Source organism: Stegodyphus dumicola, chromosome 6 (assembly GCF_044657685.1).
Source record: "Stegodyphus dumicola isolate Sdum_Otavi_A_Nest chromosome 6, ASM4465768v1".
NCBI classification, from domain to species: domain Eukaryota; kingdom Metazoa; phylum Arthropoda; class Arachnida; order Araneae; family Eresidae; genus Stegodyphus; species Stegodyphus dumicola.
The window spans coordinates 192585846-192605338 of record NC_140773.1 but is presented as its reverse complement, the minus strand read 5'-3'; the positions used below and the strand labels follow the sequence as shown (position 1 = coordinate 192605338).

Here is a 19493-nt window from a genome sequence, read left to right as displayed (position 1 = left end):
ATATGAAAAAATATTTCCTAGAAAGGAAAAATGCATTTTTCAATTCTCGAATATATATAGATTTAAAATATACCAAAAAAAAAAAAAAAAAAAAAAATTTTTTTTGAAGCGATTTTGGTCTACAAATTGAGCAGTCAGAGGGTTAAAATACCATTACCAGCACATTCTTTTAGCATTAATTAAGTTACATAAACACAAAATTAAACATCAGGAAAACAGCACTCGTAACTCAAATATCATATTTTTATTTTTTCAAATACATTTGCTTGAACTAAGGAGCAACAGCTTCTTCTTTTATTTTATATTTCTTTAACGGACCCTGCAAAATAAAAACAACACAATTACAACGTATTTTAACCACAAAGAGGTTCAAATGAAAAATTGAAGAAAATTCTGATTTTTTTAATATGCAATTTCTAAAAATTTTAACCCTCTGAATTTGTAAGACATTTTGAAAGCAGTTCTGGAAATGTTTGGCAACCCTAAACGGAGTTTATTTTTGAAAAATATCAGTAGTTATGTTATCATGTCCTATATAAGTTACTGATCAATAAAAGGTTCAAGCTTAACCGAAACATTCTTGGCATAGTTACTGATATGTCATGAGGCAAAGATTTATTTTAATAACAAATTTTCTATGGTTACATAAATAACATGTTGTATTTAAGAACTGTGAAAGAAAGCAAATTTAAAAACAAAACTCAAACTGATTTGCATGTCACAATTTAAAGACAATCAGTATAAAAGATTTGATTCATCCAATGCTAAAAACTAGGTCAACTGCCTATCACTGAATAGCAGGAGCTGTGACACAGAAGGGAAGGCTGGTTATATACGATGCATAAGATATGGTAGGTGTAAGCAGAGCTAGTTACAATTTATTTAGTTTCTGCCATTACTGTTAGTTCTTTTGGAAACATCTGTATTAGGCAATAATCTAGGCACATGTCAAGCTGCAGTGTAAATGAAGTTAAAAATATCTATTGATTATAACACTGTATTATGAGCAATGAAGCTGAAGTTTTTTTTAAAAATTACAGATTCTTGTTAAGCTCTCTTTATGATCATATTTACCAGATTTCTGTACTCCGATTCTGATGACCTTTTATAAAGATATTACAATAGACTAAACTTATTTACACTATCTAGTCTGACTAAATGACACAACAATAAATCATTAACAGATAGCCAGTTTGCTCTGCCTATGATTCTAAGAATAAACACCAGAATAAGTACAGACTTCTAATAGATGATGACTTGATAATTTATATTTAAATAAAAGTCCTCAGCATTTTCTGCAAATTTTAACATTAGGGTACAATTTATAATCACTTTAAGCATACTACAGAAATCGTCAAATTTTATAAAGCCATCAAACTCATTACCTAACTATGAGAACGATGCTTATAAAAATCTCATCAAGTTAAAGATTCACGAAGCATACTGCATCTAACCTTCAAAGTGGCTTAACTAAAAACGATGTCTTGTTAAACATAAGCATTATAAACTAGACTATTGCTGACATTCTGTTGGCACCAAGATAGCTACTCGCATCATAATTCCATATGCAATTATTTGAACTTATAAAATACATTATAACTATTATTCTTATAAAATGGTTTAGCTGACTATACATTGATATACATTCTTACTGATTTCTCATTAAATACGCATTTTTAATCAATTTTTAACCTACATAAGTAAGCAAAAATATTGGGTTTTAACAAAAATTTCCGCCACTGCAAATATCATCTGTGCAAACAGTTCACATTGTCGTGCTTAATTATATTTTGTCAAAGTTATCATTAAGTACAAGGTGCTTAAAATGGAACTAGCATTTACTTCCATTTCTGTTGCAAAAAGTCAGCTAGAGAATGTCAAAGAAATCATGTGTACAGCTTTAGTTACTAATGTTGTATCATATGATACTTTAAAAAAAAAAAACAAAGATGGCATTCAAGAAGCAGAGTGCTCTGGCCGGCCTACTGATTTTAATGATGCTCACCTGCAAGAACTTACCACTCGAGAGCATGCTAAAAAGTTAAGACATTAGTGCCATGGCCATTAGTCACATTTTGCATCGCATAAACTTGACGTACAAGTTCGATGGCTGGGTGCCGCATAAGCTGAATCAAGCAGATATATGGACAGACATGTTCGCGCCTGCACTAAGCTACTTGAACATCAACACAAGGACAAATTTCTGAACCAGATCGTCACTTGTGATGAAAAGTGGATTTACTTCAACAACACAGGACGAAAAGGGAGCGCGTTGGTCTGTACCCGAGAGCACCATCACACAGTGCAATATGACTAACAAAAAGATTATGCTTTGTATCTGGTGGAATCGCCATGGTATTATCCACAAACCTCACTTGAAAAAGGTACACTGGCAAAAAAAATCCTAGATTTGGGTGGTGATTACTAGCCACACAAAAGGTTCCCCCCTAACTTTCTTAAGAACATTTTTTGGCGGAAAACTTTTGTTACGACCTGATAGATCTGTAAGTAATGTTTATTATGCATAGACTGAAATGTTAAAACAATTTTATATTACATCTAAATAAAAATAACGTCATACCATAAACGCACGCTTTTCAGCAATAGTCTGGAATCTTCCATGACCAAATTTAGATGAAGTGTCTATGAATTTCAAGTTGATCTTTTCAGTTGCAGCTCTCTTTGTATGAGTGAGCAGACTCTATAAAAACAATCATATGTTGTAATAGCAGTATATAAATAAATCCACAATTTATTTAGTGCCTCAAAAAAGCAAAATAAGCAGTGATCCCATCTGTAGATCTAGTAAAAGCACACATTTACATAAATTTGTAATATCACATGATTATTTAATGCACAAGAGATACACGTAATATCCTTATAAGATATTTAAAAACTGTTTTAATAAAAACATCAACATGCTGAATTTTACAGCTGTTGCAGACTCTACCAGATAGCTTCTTTTACAGTAATATATCTTCTATCAATAATTTATAGACCAATGTCAATTTGGTAACCATATTTTTAGAGACTGAGAAAGAAAATTGCGAAAATTTACTGAAATAATGATGTCTAACTTTCTTTATGTCATTCAAAGATCCCTCACTATTCCACAAACATATTAACTTCCAATTACCATAGACATTTCTGATCAAGTTACTTGATATATTTATGTAAATAAATATGAAATAACTAGTTTCACTGTAGGTAAATATTCCTCTTAAAAATCACAAGCTATTTTCCCCTCATCAACTTAAGATACAGCCAGAATATTAGTAATAAAAATCAATAATTGCTGTCACTAATACTCAGTTCATAAGTCTCTAGTCAATTTACACTTCAGAAAATAAACCCGAAATTTTAAATTCCTAAAGGTTTGGACCTATGTTCTCGGTCTGCTTAGTGAAGTGACAACAAAAATTTCTGTCAATATCAGTATATTCAACCTACCATTTTGTCAAAACAATTACATCATTTCTATTTCTTCACACATTCTATAGCCAATATAAAAACTATTACATTCGCACAAGTCCCACACTACAAAACTAAGTTACCATCATTATGCAGAGAAAAAAAAAAAAAAAAAAAAAAAAAAATTACAACTGGAACTTTTATTGGCAAGATACCTCAGTTCCATCATTTATAAATTAATATTTTGTATTTAGGCTCTGTATTTAACATCATAGGTATTACAGAACTGTTCCAAATGTATATAACTGCTAATATTGCAAAATTTAAAATTAGGCCCTTTTGAATTCACCTGAATTTACCTCAATTCCAACGAGGAAAAATAAAATAGATCAAGTTATTGTAAAAGACAGATTAACCCTCTGAGTGGCACATAATTTTGGATGTCATGAAAACTTGTATTTAAACAGCACTTTTTAACTAAATTTGTGTAATTACTCAATTTTAGTCTATTTTCATAAACTTACATTTACCGTATTTGACGGCATGTAAGATGCACTTTTTTTCCTAAATTTGATCCCAAAAAAGTTACCTGTCTTATACGTGAAGGACACAGGTTAACCTTCAATACTGAATGCTATTTTTAGCCCGGATAAAGGTCTACACACATAACTTTTCTACATCTGAACATAGAACTGAAACCATAAAGAATAAAGCGAGATAATTAAAAACCCAGATAGCTGTCATTCCTGGTGGACTGTGAGTGGGTAAAAAGATCTTGGGAGGACGTAAAGGCTGAAGTAATTGTTAAGTCCTTTAAGAAGTGCGGGATCAGTAATGCTCTTATCGGAACAAAAGACGACGCATTATTCAAAGAAGGTGATACTACAGTGTTCATAGCCACATTTTAGTTAAAAAAATAAGCACCTGTCTAATTACATTATACACAACTGCATAACCTTAAAAATTAGACTTGTAATTTAAAATATGAGAAATGCAGTATTTATTAAGAGAGAATAAGCATTACCTCAATCATGGAAAATAATTACTTTTTTTTTTTACATTTTTAAATAACAGTTCAATTTACAGAACTACTTCACAATGAGAGGAAAAAAACTATGCAGAACTAAACTATATTATTACAGGATTTAATGATGAAATTTCAGTTCAAAATAGAGAAAATAAATAATAGTAAGGCATATTTATTGTATTCGTTTGGAACCTAATGATAAATACAATTTATTTTTCCACTCATATTGATATTTAAATAATTTAAATCTAAATTTTCATTGTATATCACTTTTCCCTTAATAGATACTACAAGCAAAGTAATTTAAGTAACAACGAGGAACATTTCTGAAATCAGAAGACAGAAATTTGCTTCATGCAGTCATCCTTTAACAGTAAAAGCTTAACTAACCCGCATACTTGGAAATTGGCGAATATTCGGACAGCCGAGCGTAGCTTATAAAAGAGGAGGCGGGGGGAGACTGTAGCCGCTCTTTAGATTTTTCTGCTAAATAAATGCTTTTGACATTTTTATATGCGCATCATATAAAAATAAACCAACGGAACTGAAAAATATTCTGCTTAGCAAGCACAATAAAACTCTTGTAAGTGTTCATAAACAAATCTCGGACAGAACATCAAAATTAATTATCTCTTCAAAATATCGCAAACGTTATTGTGCAATACATGTGAAGTAATTCTTCCCTACGTGATATTACGCAATCGGAATCAACAGCTGCCGATACTGGGAGAATAAAAGAACTAAATAACTGGGGTGTTTTTCATTTTAATTTTCAACAGACGGTGTTAAATTTCCGGAATAGAATCATTCTTCCCTTGGGTTGGTAGACCGCAGAACTTTTAGTCCTATTCAATCCAGATTGGAAAGTGACAAAAAAAAAAAAAAAGTCTGTTGCTTGTTTTGTAGTGAACTGTAACAGCTTCAATATTCCAGATTTTTCGGAGAAAAGGGAGAACTTCCCAATCTTCGTACTGTATAATGTGTTGGCCAAAAAAATAAAATTATTTTGACTATTCGATTACTTTCCCTTTATTTAAGCCATTTCGAATATTCCTTAGGAAGTTAATCTGTGTTAAAACACAACCATTTTTGGAAGTTTACTTCCAAAAATTTACTATACCATTTACTATATTTCAGCAGTTACTGCAACTATTATAAACATTCATACATATACTCATAATATAAGCATAAATGTGAACTGACCAAGCGGAACGAGAATGCAAATTAAGATCTTGATAGAAATTCAAACATGTGTAATATTTGGGTGGAAGGAAAAGAATGCCAAATGGACCGGAATTTTCTACTGCTTACGCGATTCTTTGACCATTAGAATGATGGGCACCAAAGGTTATGTTAATGCAGAGAAAGGGGGAAAAGCTCTTTCCGGGAGATTGATTCACCACCTGACATTTCATATTAGGAACAAAAGTTGTTTAGTTTCGGCTTAGAAACATATTGGTACCGGGGAAAATAGCACGTTCATTTAAAAAAAAAAAAAAAAAAAAAAAAAAAAGGGCTTTAAAGAAAAAGTAAGCACCTATAAGTCTTTATATTTTATTTTCAAATATAAGCTCTTATAAGGACCGCTACGAACCCTGTACTAGCAACGACGGAAACAGTAGTGAATCACAATATTCTCGTTTTCGATGATGATGATAGTGAAAAGGATTTTTATGGTTTTGAAAGTGATTAAAGTCTAATTTCATGATAGGCAACGTTTTCCTTGAATCTGTGTTTTTTGTTGTTTCTGCTTTATTTTGTATTATGTTTGATTACTTGCCGTTCATTCATTTATTCATTATTGAAATTTACATATCATGTTCAAAATAGCTTGCCGTTTGTTAATTTTTCTTAATAAAAATATGTTTGGTAATTGCATTCAATGATTGTTTATTTGGCTTTTACGAAACATGATAACTAAAAGAAAACACATTTTAAGTTATTGTGGTACCGTGTTTTCTTATATGCTGTCAAATACGGTATTAAGATGACATTCAACATTAATAAAGAAAGCAGACTATCTTAAATTATAAGCTACTATATAACCAAGTGATAAAAAAATCTATGCCTGGTCTGTTCATGGCACTCAGAAGGTTAGTAATTAAAAAATTATTTGTTTATGTTGTTTTATGGGGTTTCTACACCTTTGAAAAACTGATTTATGCCACATTTATTTTGTATGATGCATGGAGATTTTTATGTAGATTAAAGTATGGTACTAGTGATAAAATGTTACTTTTAAGAATTGCACCATTAAATAGCAAATATACCTTCCTAATCACTTCTTTCTCAATCCAATCTAATCATTAAAAGCAATAACTGAACACAAAAATGGCTAGCCAAAGCTGAAAGTAATGTAAATTGTTAGATATTTCTACTTTGGCTAACAAATGCTAAAAATGGATCAAATATTTGGAGACGAGAAATGAGTTCTACTTAATAACTATATGGATATTCTGGCTAAATTTGTTTATCACATCAAAGATCTTCAATGAATGTAAGTGCACACAAAACAGTTTGATGAATACTCAATAAAACATATATTCCATGCATCCAATTTCAGGGACATGGTCAGCTTGTAATATCTGATAAGCTTGCTATATGCCTCAAATGTTACTCAAGTTAGTACAGGCAGAAATGCTTCAATTTATGGCCATTTTCTAAGATAACACAAAATGTTCCAGATACTTCATGCTAAACAGAAAATAAAGCCTCTATTGTCAATCATTAATGAAAAATTTAATTAAACAGAATTCAGAATAAAGCTCTTTGAATGGTAATAGTAAAGTGTGGTAGGCTCAACAGATAAATCATTTCAAAACATTTAAATATATATAGCAGCAGGAAAATGGATTTTTTAACCAATGATGGTGCAAAATGGATTTCTTTTAAAATAGCTATAGTAAGTGATGATTGATATATATATACATACAAAATGGATTTCTTTTCGAATAGCTGTTAAGTGCTGAAATACTGGTTATCATAAATTAAGGAAAAATGACAAAAATAGTGATAACTCCCTCAAAAATAAGCTAAACCATCTAAATTTTAATATGATGCCAAGTAAAAGTAGCTGAGTGTGATATGCAAATTAGTGGAACTGCTTTCGGAATACGTCATCTGCGAGGAGCATAAAAGTCCATGTTTGAGAGCAAGCCCACACATATTTCAGTGTGACAGTGACATCAGAAATCTGAGATAGCCAATTCGTAACAATGACCTCCAGGCATCATTTGCCTGCAGAACTACGACATAAAGCCATTGGGAGACTAGAGGCAGGACAAAGTCAAACAGAAGTGGCCAGATGGCTAAATGTGAGTCCTTCTCTGGTTCATAGACTTTGGAGGCGATTTCAAACCACAGATTCGGCATCTAGGAGATTCAGCCAAGGACGGCCGGCTGCTACGAGTGCAAAAGACCGATATTTTACATTATGTGCCCGTAGGAATAGAACCGCTACTCCGACTCTTCTTAGATCCTCCCTTGCTGCAGCCACTGGAAGGTTCACGTCAACGTCAACTGTGCGTAGAAGGCTTAAGGCAGTCTGTATGTGAGGCCACCAGCTATTTGTGTGCCGCTCACATCACGCCATAGGAGGGACCGTTTTCAGTGGACACGACAACATATCCAACGGACGCCTGATCAATGGAGGGCGTTCTCATTACGGATGAGTCCAGGTTTAGTCTAGAAAGTGATAGTATGCGTTATTTGATATGAAGAGAACCTAGAACCCGTTACCATCCGTCAAACATCTGTGAAAGAGATGTATACGGAAGGGGCAGTGTCTGTGTTTGGGATGGCATCTCTTTGGGTGGACGCACAGACCTCCATGTCTTTCCAAGGGGTACCGTGAATGTTCAGATTTATAGAGATGACATCCTTGATGTTTATGTGCGCCCATATGCCGGGACAATAGGTGATGCTTTCCTGTTACAGGACAACAACGCAAGACCACACAGGGCTCGCATCGTAGATGATTATCTTCAACAGGAAACAATTATGCACATGGAGTGACCAGTTCAATCCCGGACTTTAATCCTATCGAGCACGTTTGGGATGCTTTAGGAAGACATCTGGCTGCTCTCAATCCGGCCCCCTCAGTCTTGTCGAGCTTGCAACTGCTTTGCAAGAGCAGTGGCTCTCACTTCCTATGGAACTGATAGACTGCATAATTGAAAGCATCACACATCACTGTATTGCTTCTAGAGGGAATCATATTACATATTGAAGGTACTTTTCCTATAGCAAACTGACACCTTCGATTTGTTCATTTTATACATGTGCTAATTTCTATACTACCATATTTGTCTGGTAATTTCTTCTTATGTTATATGATACCTTACTATGTGTTGTATATTGCGGGTAAGTTTCATTAAATTCTACATGTAACGTTTTCAGTAATCATGATTTTTCCTTAATTTATGATAACCAATGTATATATATATATACATTGGTTATCATAAATTGTGTATATATATATATATATATATATACATACACATATAGATAAAAAACAGAAGTTCTGACAGTTTAAAAATGATAGCAGAATAACAGTAACTACAATCATATAAGGACGAACCTACCATACAATTCAAACCTTTAGAGATTTACTTAATCCTTAAATATCCTGCCTCAGTCCTATCATTGATAACCATAATATTCAGTCTTAAAGATTTAGGCTCTAAGAAGGTCATCACAGGCAAGATATTTTACAATTCATTGGCTATAACAAAATCAAATTAACTGATTAAAAATCAACCTCACCTTTACTACAAAATGTAGACTTTTAAATCTAAATTTTCTTAGAATTTTAAGTAATGCAAAATTCCATGTTTAAAATGATTTTACAAAGTTTTAGCCTCAGTCCTATCATTGATAACCATGCTGTTTGTCTTAAGTTTTTAGGCTCTAAAAAGGTCATCACAGGCTAAAATGTTTCAGTAATTTCAGAAGCAACAACACGCCATGCAGCTAAAATACTTCATGATAACTTATGCAAGAAAAAGTATTAGATGCAGACAAAAAATTTTTAATTTATATTTGCTTCAGTCTTTTTAGAGCTTTCTATATAGGCTATTTCATCATCGAAGATTAATTCAACATAAAACACCTAAATTGGCATGTGTCATACATGCATGAAAAGAAAAAACAGACTCATCTTCCTCTAATCATTTACTAAGTTTAGAGGTTTATGTTTCTCTTTACATACAAGACAGGGATTATTTATTCCTTATCTTTAGCAGATTTTGCTAAATTAAATTCGTAAGACAAAGTAAAATCTTTTGCTAATGAAAACCTAGTCACCCTCCAAGGAAGCTCTCACTTGACTTCTTAACCCTATTTGACCATGTTGGCAATATTTTCACTGTTGCTAACAGAAAATAAACTGTTCTTAACTACAATTCTACAGTTTCTCAACAAATGCCTTTCTCAGGCAAGATCATTATAACTGATACTATTCAACCTGATTTGGAAAATGAAAAGTAAACAGAATTAATTATAATGAAAAATCAGTATGGTTGTATTCTTTTGAAAATGTGACATAACTGGACAAGTATTTGATCTTATTGCTTCTTCCTGAAACATCCACTTTCTCACCCTTAGATACCCATTCTCTAAGACTGAATGCTAAACATATAGGCTTTTATGCTTTTAACTGGCGTTACCTGAAATATATTAGAATTTCATAAAATATTACATGCTCATTATTTTTTTCTGACAATTAAGAAATAAAGGAGTTATTCAATTAAAAATTGTAATTTACATTTACAACTTTTGAATTCGTGAATTCTGAATAAAATTTAAATACACTACTTTTGGCTAAATGAAGCAAAAAAAAAAAAAGTGCAGAGAAAGCTTGATGACTTTAACATGTTCACGCCGGGACCAGATTTGATGTTCTTCGCCGTAAGGCAGCGCTAGAATTTTTGCCGCGTTTCTTCTGGCAGTGCGCACTTATTACCTGTTCAGACCTTTATACGAGTCGTACATTTGCTAATAGTATACTGAGTACTTATTTTGCAAGTTGCTTAACTCGTTCGGTTTTTTTCATCTTAACCTCAGATTTCGGCCAAAAATTATAACTAGAAAGGCAGAATTTTTTTTTTTATTTTTGGCCTTATAAATAATAGATAATCGGGATATGGAAATAAGTGATTCGTCTGATGAATCCATCAATAAAAGAAGAAATATCAATAGAAGCAATCTAATAACACAATCGAATGTGTACCACCCGATGAGACAGACTAGTGCGGCCACCAGCGTGAACGCGTTAATTTGGCTAGTCAAATATCTTTTGCTGAATTTGAGTTTTAGTCTTATTACTCATAAGATGTTACCTGATCTATATAAATACAAAACACTAAAAAACGATTTTTGCACTAGACCTAATATGAAAGTATTAACAGTGGTCAACCTGAAAACAAACTTGGTTTAAAATGATTCGAAGACACAGCCTCAGTCCTATCATTGATAACCATACTATTTGTCTTAAGTGTTTTGGCTCTCAGTAGTTCATCATAGGCAAAGGATTTCAGCACCTAAATTATATCCATTCATGAACATGAATTAATACAATTTTGTAGGATTAGACTAACATTTTTACCATTTTTAATAAAACAATTTTCATGTTTCTAAGTTATGAAGTAGTAGCTTTTATTACATTACTTACTTGGATTATGATTTAATACACATTATTTATCAATAAAATCATTTTGCAACTGAAAAATTTTATACAGTATTCAAGGTTATTTGCAATAAAACTTGATAGAAATATTTTAAAATAGAACTTGTGTTCATGCGATGTAAAATGAGTCTTTATAGTTCTCTATTATATTGTGTTTTACTTCTGAAAAGGCTAATTCATACCACTACAAAATGTGGTAGTATTTTGCCTTCACTGCAGCTCACAGGTACTTCTGAAAAATTCTCATGAAAAGGCTAATTCATACCACTACAAAACGTGGTAGTATTTTGCCTTCACTGTAGCTCACAGGTACTTCTGAAAAGCATATATATTTTATAAAATAAAAGATCTAAACATTTTTTCTACATTTAAATTCACATTAGTATGTCATACAGCAAACAAATTTTACCTTCCTCAAAGTAATAACTCTCTTTTTCGGTCCCATGATACATCCCTTTAGCATTAGATAATCACAATTCACTTCACCATAATGAGGGAAGCCACCCTATAAATAATTGAGCATTATTATATCTTCAACTTAATTATTTCCATATTAAATATATCATACTGTAAAGCTACTTTAATTACAAACCATTGGAGTAATAGTCTTTTCAGTCAGGTCGTACTCGGTTGATGCATTGTTCTTCACTACCTTGCCATCTTTAGTATGAATACCTTGACCGATACGGTAAATTTTTTTATTTATTTCAGTTCTATGGTGATATCCTTTCTGACCTGCTCTAGCAACAGTAAACTGAACTCTACTTGGATGCCATGCTCCAATACAAGCAACTTTACGCAGACCTTTGTGTGTTTTCCGGGGTAACTTTTTTGTATGCCATCGACTTGTAACACCTGACATTAAAATAAAGTGTTATAACATAAGCAAAAATATAAACTATATCAAGACTATTTCAGTTATAATATATTAATTATATAGTAGAAACAAGGCAAATCCTAAATATGCCTACACATTGAAAATAAACAGTTTTAATGTATATTATAGAAAGAAATGGTTACTAGTATGTTAAAAATTCAGTAAAGTATCACTTCAAATAAAAGTCAGCTAATTTGCAGCATAGGCAACTCCCTGCTTGAACAGTTAAAAGTCAAGGCCATGAAATACGATTTTAAGAGCACTGTTAGCATCCATGATGGAATAAACATTATAGGAAACACACAGAAAAGACAATATTGAAGAACTTAACAGGAGCACTGATAATGATTGCAGAAGCATCTGATAACAGTCCATTGGGGAAGGGGAGAGTTTAATTAGTAATTATTTTAAGTGTTTTCCTGGAGTTTGAAACACTGACCTTTTTAGTGATCACTAACAGTTTCTGTAGCTATCATACTGTCATTAAACAATCACCATCAAATATACAGAAATATTTCATATTTCTTACTTGTGGGATATAGGGATTAATTTTTTATACATGGAGTCATACAGTCAGCAAATATAGAACAAACTGACAGGCCACTTCCAGCTGCATATTAAGAGCAATTTTAAATTTCTGTAGTAGACTAAATCTCTAAGCCTTATTTAACAACAGCATTATATGGGACCTATGTTTCACTCTCAGGAAAAGGCCAATTCATACCACTACAAAACGTGGTAGTATTTTGCCTTCACTGTAGCTCACAGGTAACCACATTGAAAGTGAAGTTATTTTTTAATTTCATATTTAATTCAAATTTAGGCAGTATGTCAAATGTAGCTAATTAGTACCTTTGAATCCCTTTCCTTTGGTAACACCAATTACATCTATCATTTCATCCTGAGCAAAAACTTGGCTTAGTGGAACAGGTTTTTCTAGATGATCACGAGCCCACTTGATCTTTTGACTGATGTTGCCACCATTCAACTGAATTTCCATGATGTGAGCCTTCTTCTGACGTTTTCTCATCAATTTCATCTAATAAACATATATACATAAATAAAAACAATAAATACATCTTTTGAAAAATACATAGCAGAAAATATTTACAAAAAAGACATGACAAAATCAAGTACCTGAGTGTGAGCAATCACTCGAATAACCTTGCAGTATTTAGCCATCTTCTTGAATTCCTTTTCAATTTCTTTTTTGCCTACTTCATCCTGCCACTTCTTAGAATATTTAGTAAAAGCCTTCTTCTTTGATTTGTACCTTTGAAGTAAACAAAATTAAAAATCAATTACACATCCTATTTACAAATGATTATTTAAAAACTAACTATTTCACGATCATACAATAATCTTATATTATTGAGTTTTAAACCAATTTGATTACAAAATTCTAATGTTTCTTTTCCCGAGTGCCCAGATAATGGTCAAAAATCCTACACCGGTAATCGCAAAATCAGCTTCATCATGTTTCAACTGTTAAAGAGCAGGCAGATAAAAGTATTTAATCCATTGTCTAGAACAGGGCTTCTTAAACTTTTCAGTGGCAATGCCTTTTTATCACCGAGATTTTTTTCACAACTCCAGGACCCAATTACGAAAATTTTGTGGGACCCCCATAAGCATTGTGCAAATCCGATACGAATGCAAGTTAAACTGTCAATTTTTCACTTGTACTTAATATACTACTGCAGATCTGGGTCATTAACTTTAATTTCTAATTTTAAGACACAGAATAATGCAATTATTTTAAATAAGTAACACATTAAATGACAGCATCACGTGCAAAGCAAGTAAAATGAAAGTTTATATTATAAAAAGAATAAGTCGAAACGGTTTCATTTTTTCTTTCTCTTTATATATTTTCAGGTACACTGTGTAAAAATATTTGGTAATTGTTAAATTATAATAAGTTAAAGAAATATCAAAACTGCTAAAACTTTTGGCAATCCACAGTTTCAGAAACTCTGATCTAGAACAAAGAAATGCAGTATCTACATTATTATTAATCTATATGCTGGAACAAGGCCTCAAAATGTGGCTGATATAGAGCAGGAGGCACTCTGAAGTAACGCCACTATCATATTCATGCTTTGGGGGGATTAAACACTGACAGGGATAATTTGAATTCAGAAATTGATAAAAAAAGTAAAATTTTGCTAGTACAATACCAACTCGCAATCATTTTAAAAGAAATTTAATGTTTTATGCGTATTATATAAATAATATAATGTGGTAAGGGTGTGTTTCATCCATAAAGTTTTTTATTGTTACTCTGCAAAAAGCAAGGTATTCATGTTCTTAATTTTATCCTAATTTCAGTGATAAGAATGTTGCCAAACCCCAAATTAAAATGTTTTTATTTTTCAACTCAACAGTGCTTCATCATTCACCAATGCATAAGATAATTCATTTTAATAAACTAAGTCTACTATTAATTAACAAAGTAATTTAAAAACAAATAAGATTCATTTTAATCAATATTAATTTCTAATTGGACCCATGCAATTACACTTAAGGATTTATTAAATTCACCTTTTTCTCTCCATATATCCATAGATACTACTTACAACTAATTACTTCATTAATATTGAAAAACAGCAATAAATTAATAACCATAATTAAAATGTAACTCACTGGCCTAAAAAGAAGCCTACACAAGATTTTTAACCACCACTAATACATATTAGGTTTTTTTAAAAGAGCGACTGCAATGATAAATAGCTACAAATGCTGCATTGACTAGACATTTTTTAAGCTGGTTTAAAGTTAGTTTTACAGCATATAAAAGGAATTATAAGTTCAAAGTGCTATTTACCAGCAAATAATTAACACCAGGTGATTTATTAGTAAAAAAAAATTAGTATGAATTTAAGCATACTACTTACAGCTAATTACTTCACTCATACGTTCAAAGTGCTATTTACCAGCAAATAATTAACACCAGTTTATTTGTAAAAAAAATTCAGTATGAATTTAAGCATACTACTTACAACTAATTACTTCATTAATATTGAAAACAGCAATAAATTAATAACCATAATTTAAATGTAACTCGCTGGCCTAAAAAGAAGCCTTCAGAAGATTTTTAACCACCACTAATACATATTAGGTTTTTTTAGAAGAGCGACTGCAATGATAAATAGCTACAAATGCTGCATTGACTAGACATTTTTTAAGCTGGTTTAAAGTTAGTTTTACAGCATGCTGCAGAACCATTTATAGAAATGACGTTAAATTTGTTGCCATGTTATTTAGAAGTTTCAGATTATTTTACAGTAAAAAAAAAAATACTTTTCCTTTATAATTTCTGCATTTTGCCTCTATTTATAATATAAAATGTTATTTATGTTTGAATCTCAATACAGGCAAGTGAAAAATCAACAAATTTAAATGATATTGACTGCTAATTACACTTGTCATTATTCCATACAGCATTTTTTAAAAACATGAAAAATTTTCAATTAGTGATACATTATTCAACTTCAAAAATTCACCAAAATGCAATTATTAAGAATTTAATACCATTCCATAGATCAAGACCTCTATGAAAATTATATTTATACTGCAAGTAAATTATTCTAAGAAAGCTCTAAAAATAAATAGAAATGTCCAATTTGAACAATAAACAGTCCGACTTTTATTCTTTACACACTGTCTCCAGGTAAATTGGCAATCATTAAATAAAGACTCATAGGACAATAGAATATACTATTCGATGTTTGGAAGGAAAAAGAAATTTTATATATTTGTTATTTTCATTACCAATTTTTGTAGAATCGTCGCCTGCAGTCTTCACTGAGATGCTCAGCCCAAACAGTTTTGAATGCTCTCAATCCTTTAGGAGTCTCGATATATCCTACAACTCCAACAATCATCATGGGTGGAGTCTCCAAAATAGTTACAGGTTCTACAACTTCTTTCTTATTTACCTCTGGAAATTAAAAATATTTCCTTATAACATATGCAGCAAAACTTATTCAGTTTAAAAAAGCTGTATATAATTTTAACTGTTAATTATTCTCATTCAGATTTATTATGCTTTTTGTTTAGCATTCAGATTTATTATGCAGATGTTTATCTGATTTATCAAAGACCATCCTCTGCGGGGCTGATAAAGGTACCCAATTAGGATGGTTTCTTTTGATTATGTCAAAAAAAGTTTAAATTAGGATGGTTTCTTTTGATTATGTCAAAAAAAGTTTAATAAAGTTTTAGCAAATTTGATGTAACAAATCAAAAACTGCTCATTAGCTTTTTCTCCCTTCACTTTCAACTCGCAAGAGCGATTTGGCCACCCCCCCCAAGATTTGAATTTTGGTTAGTGCAATTGGCAGACAGCAGGGAAAAAAAAAAAAAAAAAAAAAAAAAAGATTCCCTAGCTATTACTTCTGAAGAGCCATATAACATTATGCATTCTTCACTGAGCTGTAATTATTATGTCATTCTATTCAAGTTATGCTTAAAAAAATATCTTAAACATCTGTCAAATATTTATATGGGTATGTTGAAGATAATTACATAATGTCTGATGACTTTTAGTTAAGTATATTCAGAACTAAAGGAAAAATTGCCTTGACCTAATTTTGTTGTCACTGATCATCAGAATCAAGTAAATATAAGAATTCTGGTCATACTGATCTAATTTCGTTTTTGCTGACCATTTGAATCAGTTAAGTGTTCTGTTGAATTTGGATTCCTTTACATGAAGTGATCATACTGGTCTGTTGCATATCAGTTCCTTTAGTACAAAAGATGATACTTGATGTTATAGAATCCCTCAATCATATTTGGCGATTTTAGATTTGTGCCAAGATCTTGGCTATAATTTTGCCAAGCCTGTGAAGAGCGAATGTAAAAATAGACAAGTATCCACATTTCATTTCCGAAGAAAATTTTAAGAATATTTATCATTTTATTGCATATAATCTGTTCCAGTAACCACAGCACTTTCACACATATTAAGCTGTTTGTAACATCACATCATGGGCATTCAACTCTTCTGCTCAAGAATGCATAAATCTATAGCAGTGACAAATGATATTTTGAAATGACTGAATCAATTTCAAACATGGACCCTGAAAAGCACTATAAATGTGTTTTCCATTTGCAGGTTAAATGGGGATCCTAACATCCTAAACATGAAATATTTTAAAAGTTGGTAATTTGTTAAAAGTTAAGACAAATTCTTGGGGGAAAAATTTTAACAGAAAATATTCATACAGTTTTTTATATGATTTTTTATAGTTTTAGAGGTTCATTATAACACTATAAAATAACATTCAGTGGATAGCAGGGATGCTCAACATTTTTTGATTCATGCACCCTTTTCACCATTGCTAGCTCATTTCTCCTTTCCAAAAACATATATGCATTTATCCATATCTAGAACACTTTTAATGTGTTTTAAGTGAACATAATGCTGATGGATACCAAAACATGCATAACAGTTTTATATATTCATAAATTAAAACTAAACAAACAATTAAACAAAAGGCTAAACATGCCCCCATGGCATATAGGAAACTGGATGGGATTAAAATGTTCATTCATTATAAGCACAGTTCAACTGCTTTTTTTAATTACTACAGTCTAAATTTGAAGTATTTTTAAAATGTGAACTGCAAAATAATCACAATTAAATATTCTCGATCTGCATTGTTGTCCCTTATTAAAATATGAATTAGATCTTTTTACTAGTGAAACTTATTATAGACGCTCCCCTCCCACTTAAAAAGTCCACAATACGGATATATTTAAAATTTCTTAGAAATTTATAAGAGCTCAAAAAATTATTTACTGGAGTTCAATAAAGTTTGACGACCACATTCACAAAGAATTATACTTTTGATAAGTTTTCAAATTATGAGTACATGTATATATATATACACAGTACAAAGTCTGGGTTTTCTTCCGCAGTGGATCCGTTGGTGTCGGTGCGTATTTATTCGCCAAGCTCACCAACGCCAAATCGGCGATGATTTTAGCGGTGTATAGTTAGTTACGTTGCAAGATATTTAACATATGGAAGCGTTGATTTCAGCGGTGTACAGTCAAGTTATAAGATATATAGAAGTACAATAAATAGGTTAACCATGACATTTAGCGGTGTATAGTTAACCCGGGAGGACGCGGGCTGTATTATTATGTAACACGAGAACGTGCGTTGCAATTAGACGACGTACAAACGTAATAATGTAAAATAATGAATTCTATATTAATTATAACATTTATTATATAAAATTGCTTAAAAATAAGGTTACTTTTAAAATTAATGACAAATAAATCAAAAGTACTTACATTTTCTTCATATGACTAGGAATAATTGATTTCTATGAGAAATTTGTTTTTTATTTTTGAATGCAATTATAATCCAAATTATGCAGAATTATTACACGGAAAATGAGTTATATAACTAATTTTCAAATCAATTAGGCTCAAGAAGAATTAGATATTTTGTAGTTTGAATGAAGCTTCTATTTCACAGTGTTCTTGACATAGTATATTTTTTTTTTACACTTCACACGTATAGTTTTTTGATTATGTCTTTTTCCCCTGAGCACATGTAACATCTCCGGTAACATAATTTTCTTTTCTTTGTTTGTGAATCTTCAAGAGAATCTTCGTTGTATTCCTTCTGTTTCTGTCGTGATTTTAAATGAGGATTTAAAAATGCAAAGGCCAAATCAGAAGTGCCTCTTATTCCTGAACTTCTCTGGCGGAGTTTTAATAGATGAAAGCAAGATCTTTGAATTTATGCTGGCAATATTTAATAACAAAAAATATGCCCATAGGCCATCGGTTTGATACTCTGGCCACAGAGTAAGTGCCACCCATTTCGTCGATTATATCAACTGCTCCTTTTTTTCATGGGGTCCACCAGCAGCTGAGCGGTAAAGCCGCTGAACACTGGTAATCCGGTTCAAGGTTCAAATCCTGCAAACAGGCTGGCTGCATGGGCGTTTTCGTGATTTTCCCCATGTGTAACGTGTATACAAGCCAGTTTCTCTTAGAAAGTCCTCCACGAAGGCATCCCTCCCTTTAAGCAGATAGCCCTAGTGTACTTTATAATCTCAATAAACCAAACCTTTTGTCATGTTATAAAACGTAATTATTTCAGATTTTTTCAAATCTCCCGTGCTTTCATCAATATGGTCATCATTGTGCATAGTTGACAAAGGTTGACACATTTGTTCTTTTTAGCCATATAAGAAAGTAGCATTATATCCTTTTGAAACCCGAAGAGGGTTGAATGCTTTTCTTTATTCTTATTCGACACAAATTCAGGTGGGATAATCTTCTCATCCCTGCATATTGTTCCAACGATAGAAATTTTATTTTCCTGTAAGAAATTGGCCAATTTATAAACTGGTATACCAACTGTGGTAACGTTTCTTCCTGAATTGTATAATGGAGTAAGGATGCGCTTTGCTTTTTCACAAGAACTGTTGACTTTCATGTATGGCCCATCTGGCTACTGACCT

General features: G+C 31.7%; 1 protein-coding gene across 1 annotated transcript in view; it reads right to left on the bottom strand.

Annotated features, from left to right (window-relative positions):
* Nucleotides 1–229: 229 nt before the first annotated feature.
* Nucleotides 230–19493, bottom strand: part of RpL3 (ribosomal protein L3) — a 34548-nt gene continuing 15284 nt past the window's right edge. The window contains exons 3-9 of the mRNA XM_085819291.1: nt 15775–15943; nt 13138–13273; nt 12853–13039; nt 11716–11978; nt 11533–11628; nt 2582–2701; nt 230–319 (exon numbers count right to left, since the gene is read on the bottom strand). Coding sequence (XP_085675417.1) covers nt 272–319; nt 2582–2701; nt 11533–11628; nt 11716–11978; nt 12853–13039; nt 13138–13273; nt 15775–15943 — 1019 coding nt within the window. The 3' untranslated portion in view covers nt 230–271. The remainder of the gene's footprint in view (nt 320–2581; nt 2702–11532; nt 11629–11715; nt 11979–12852; nt 13040–13137; nt 13274–15774; nt 15944–19493) is intronic.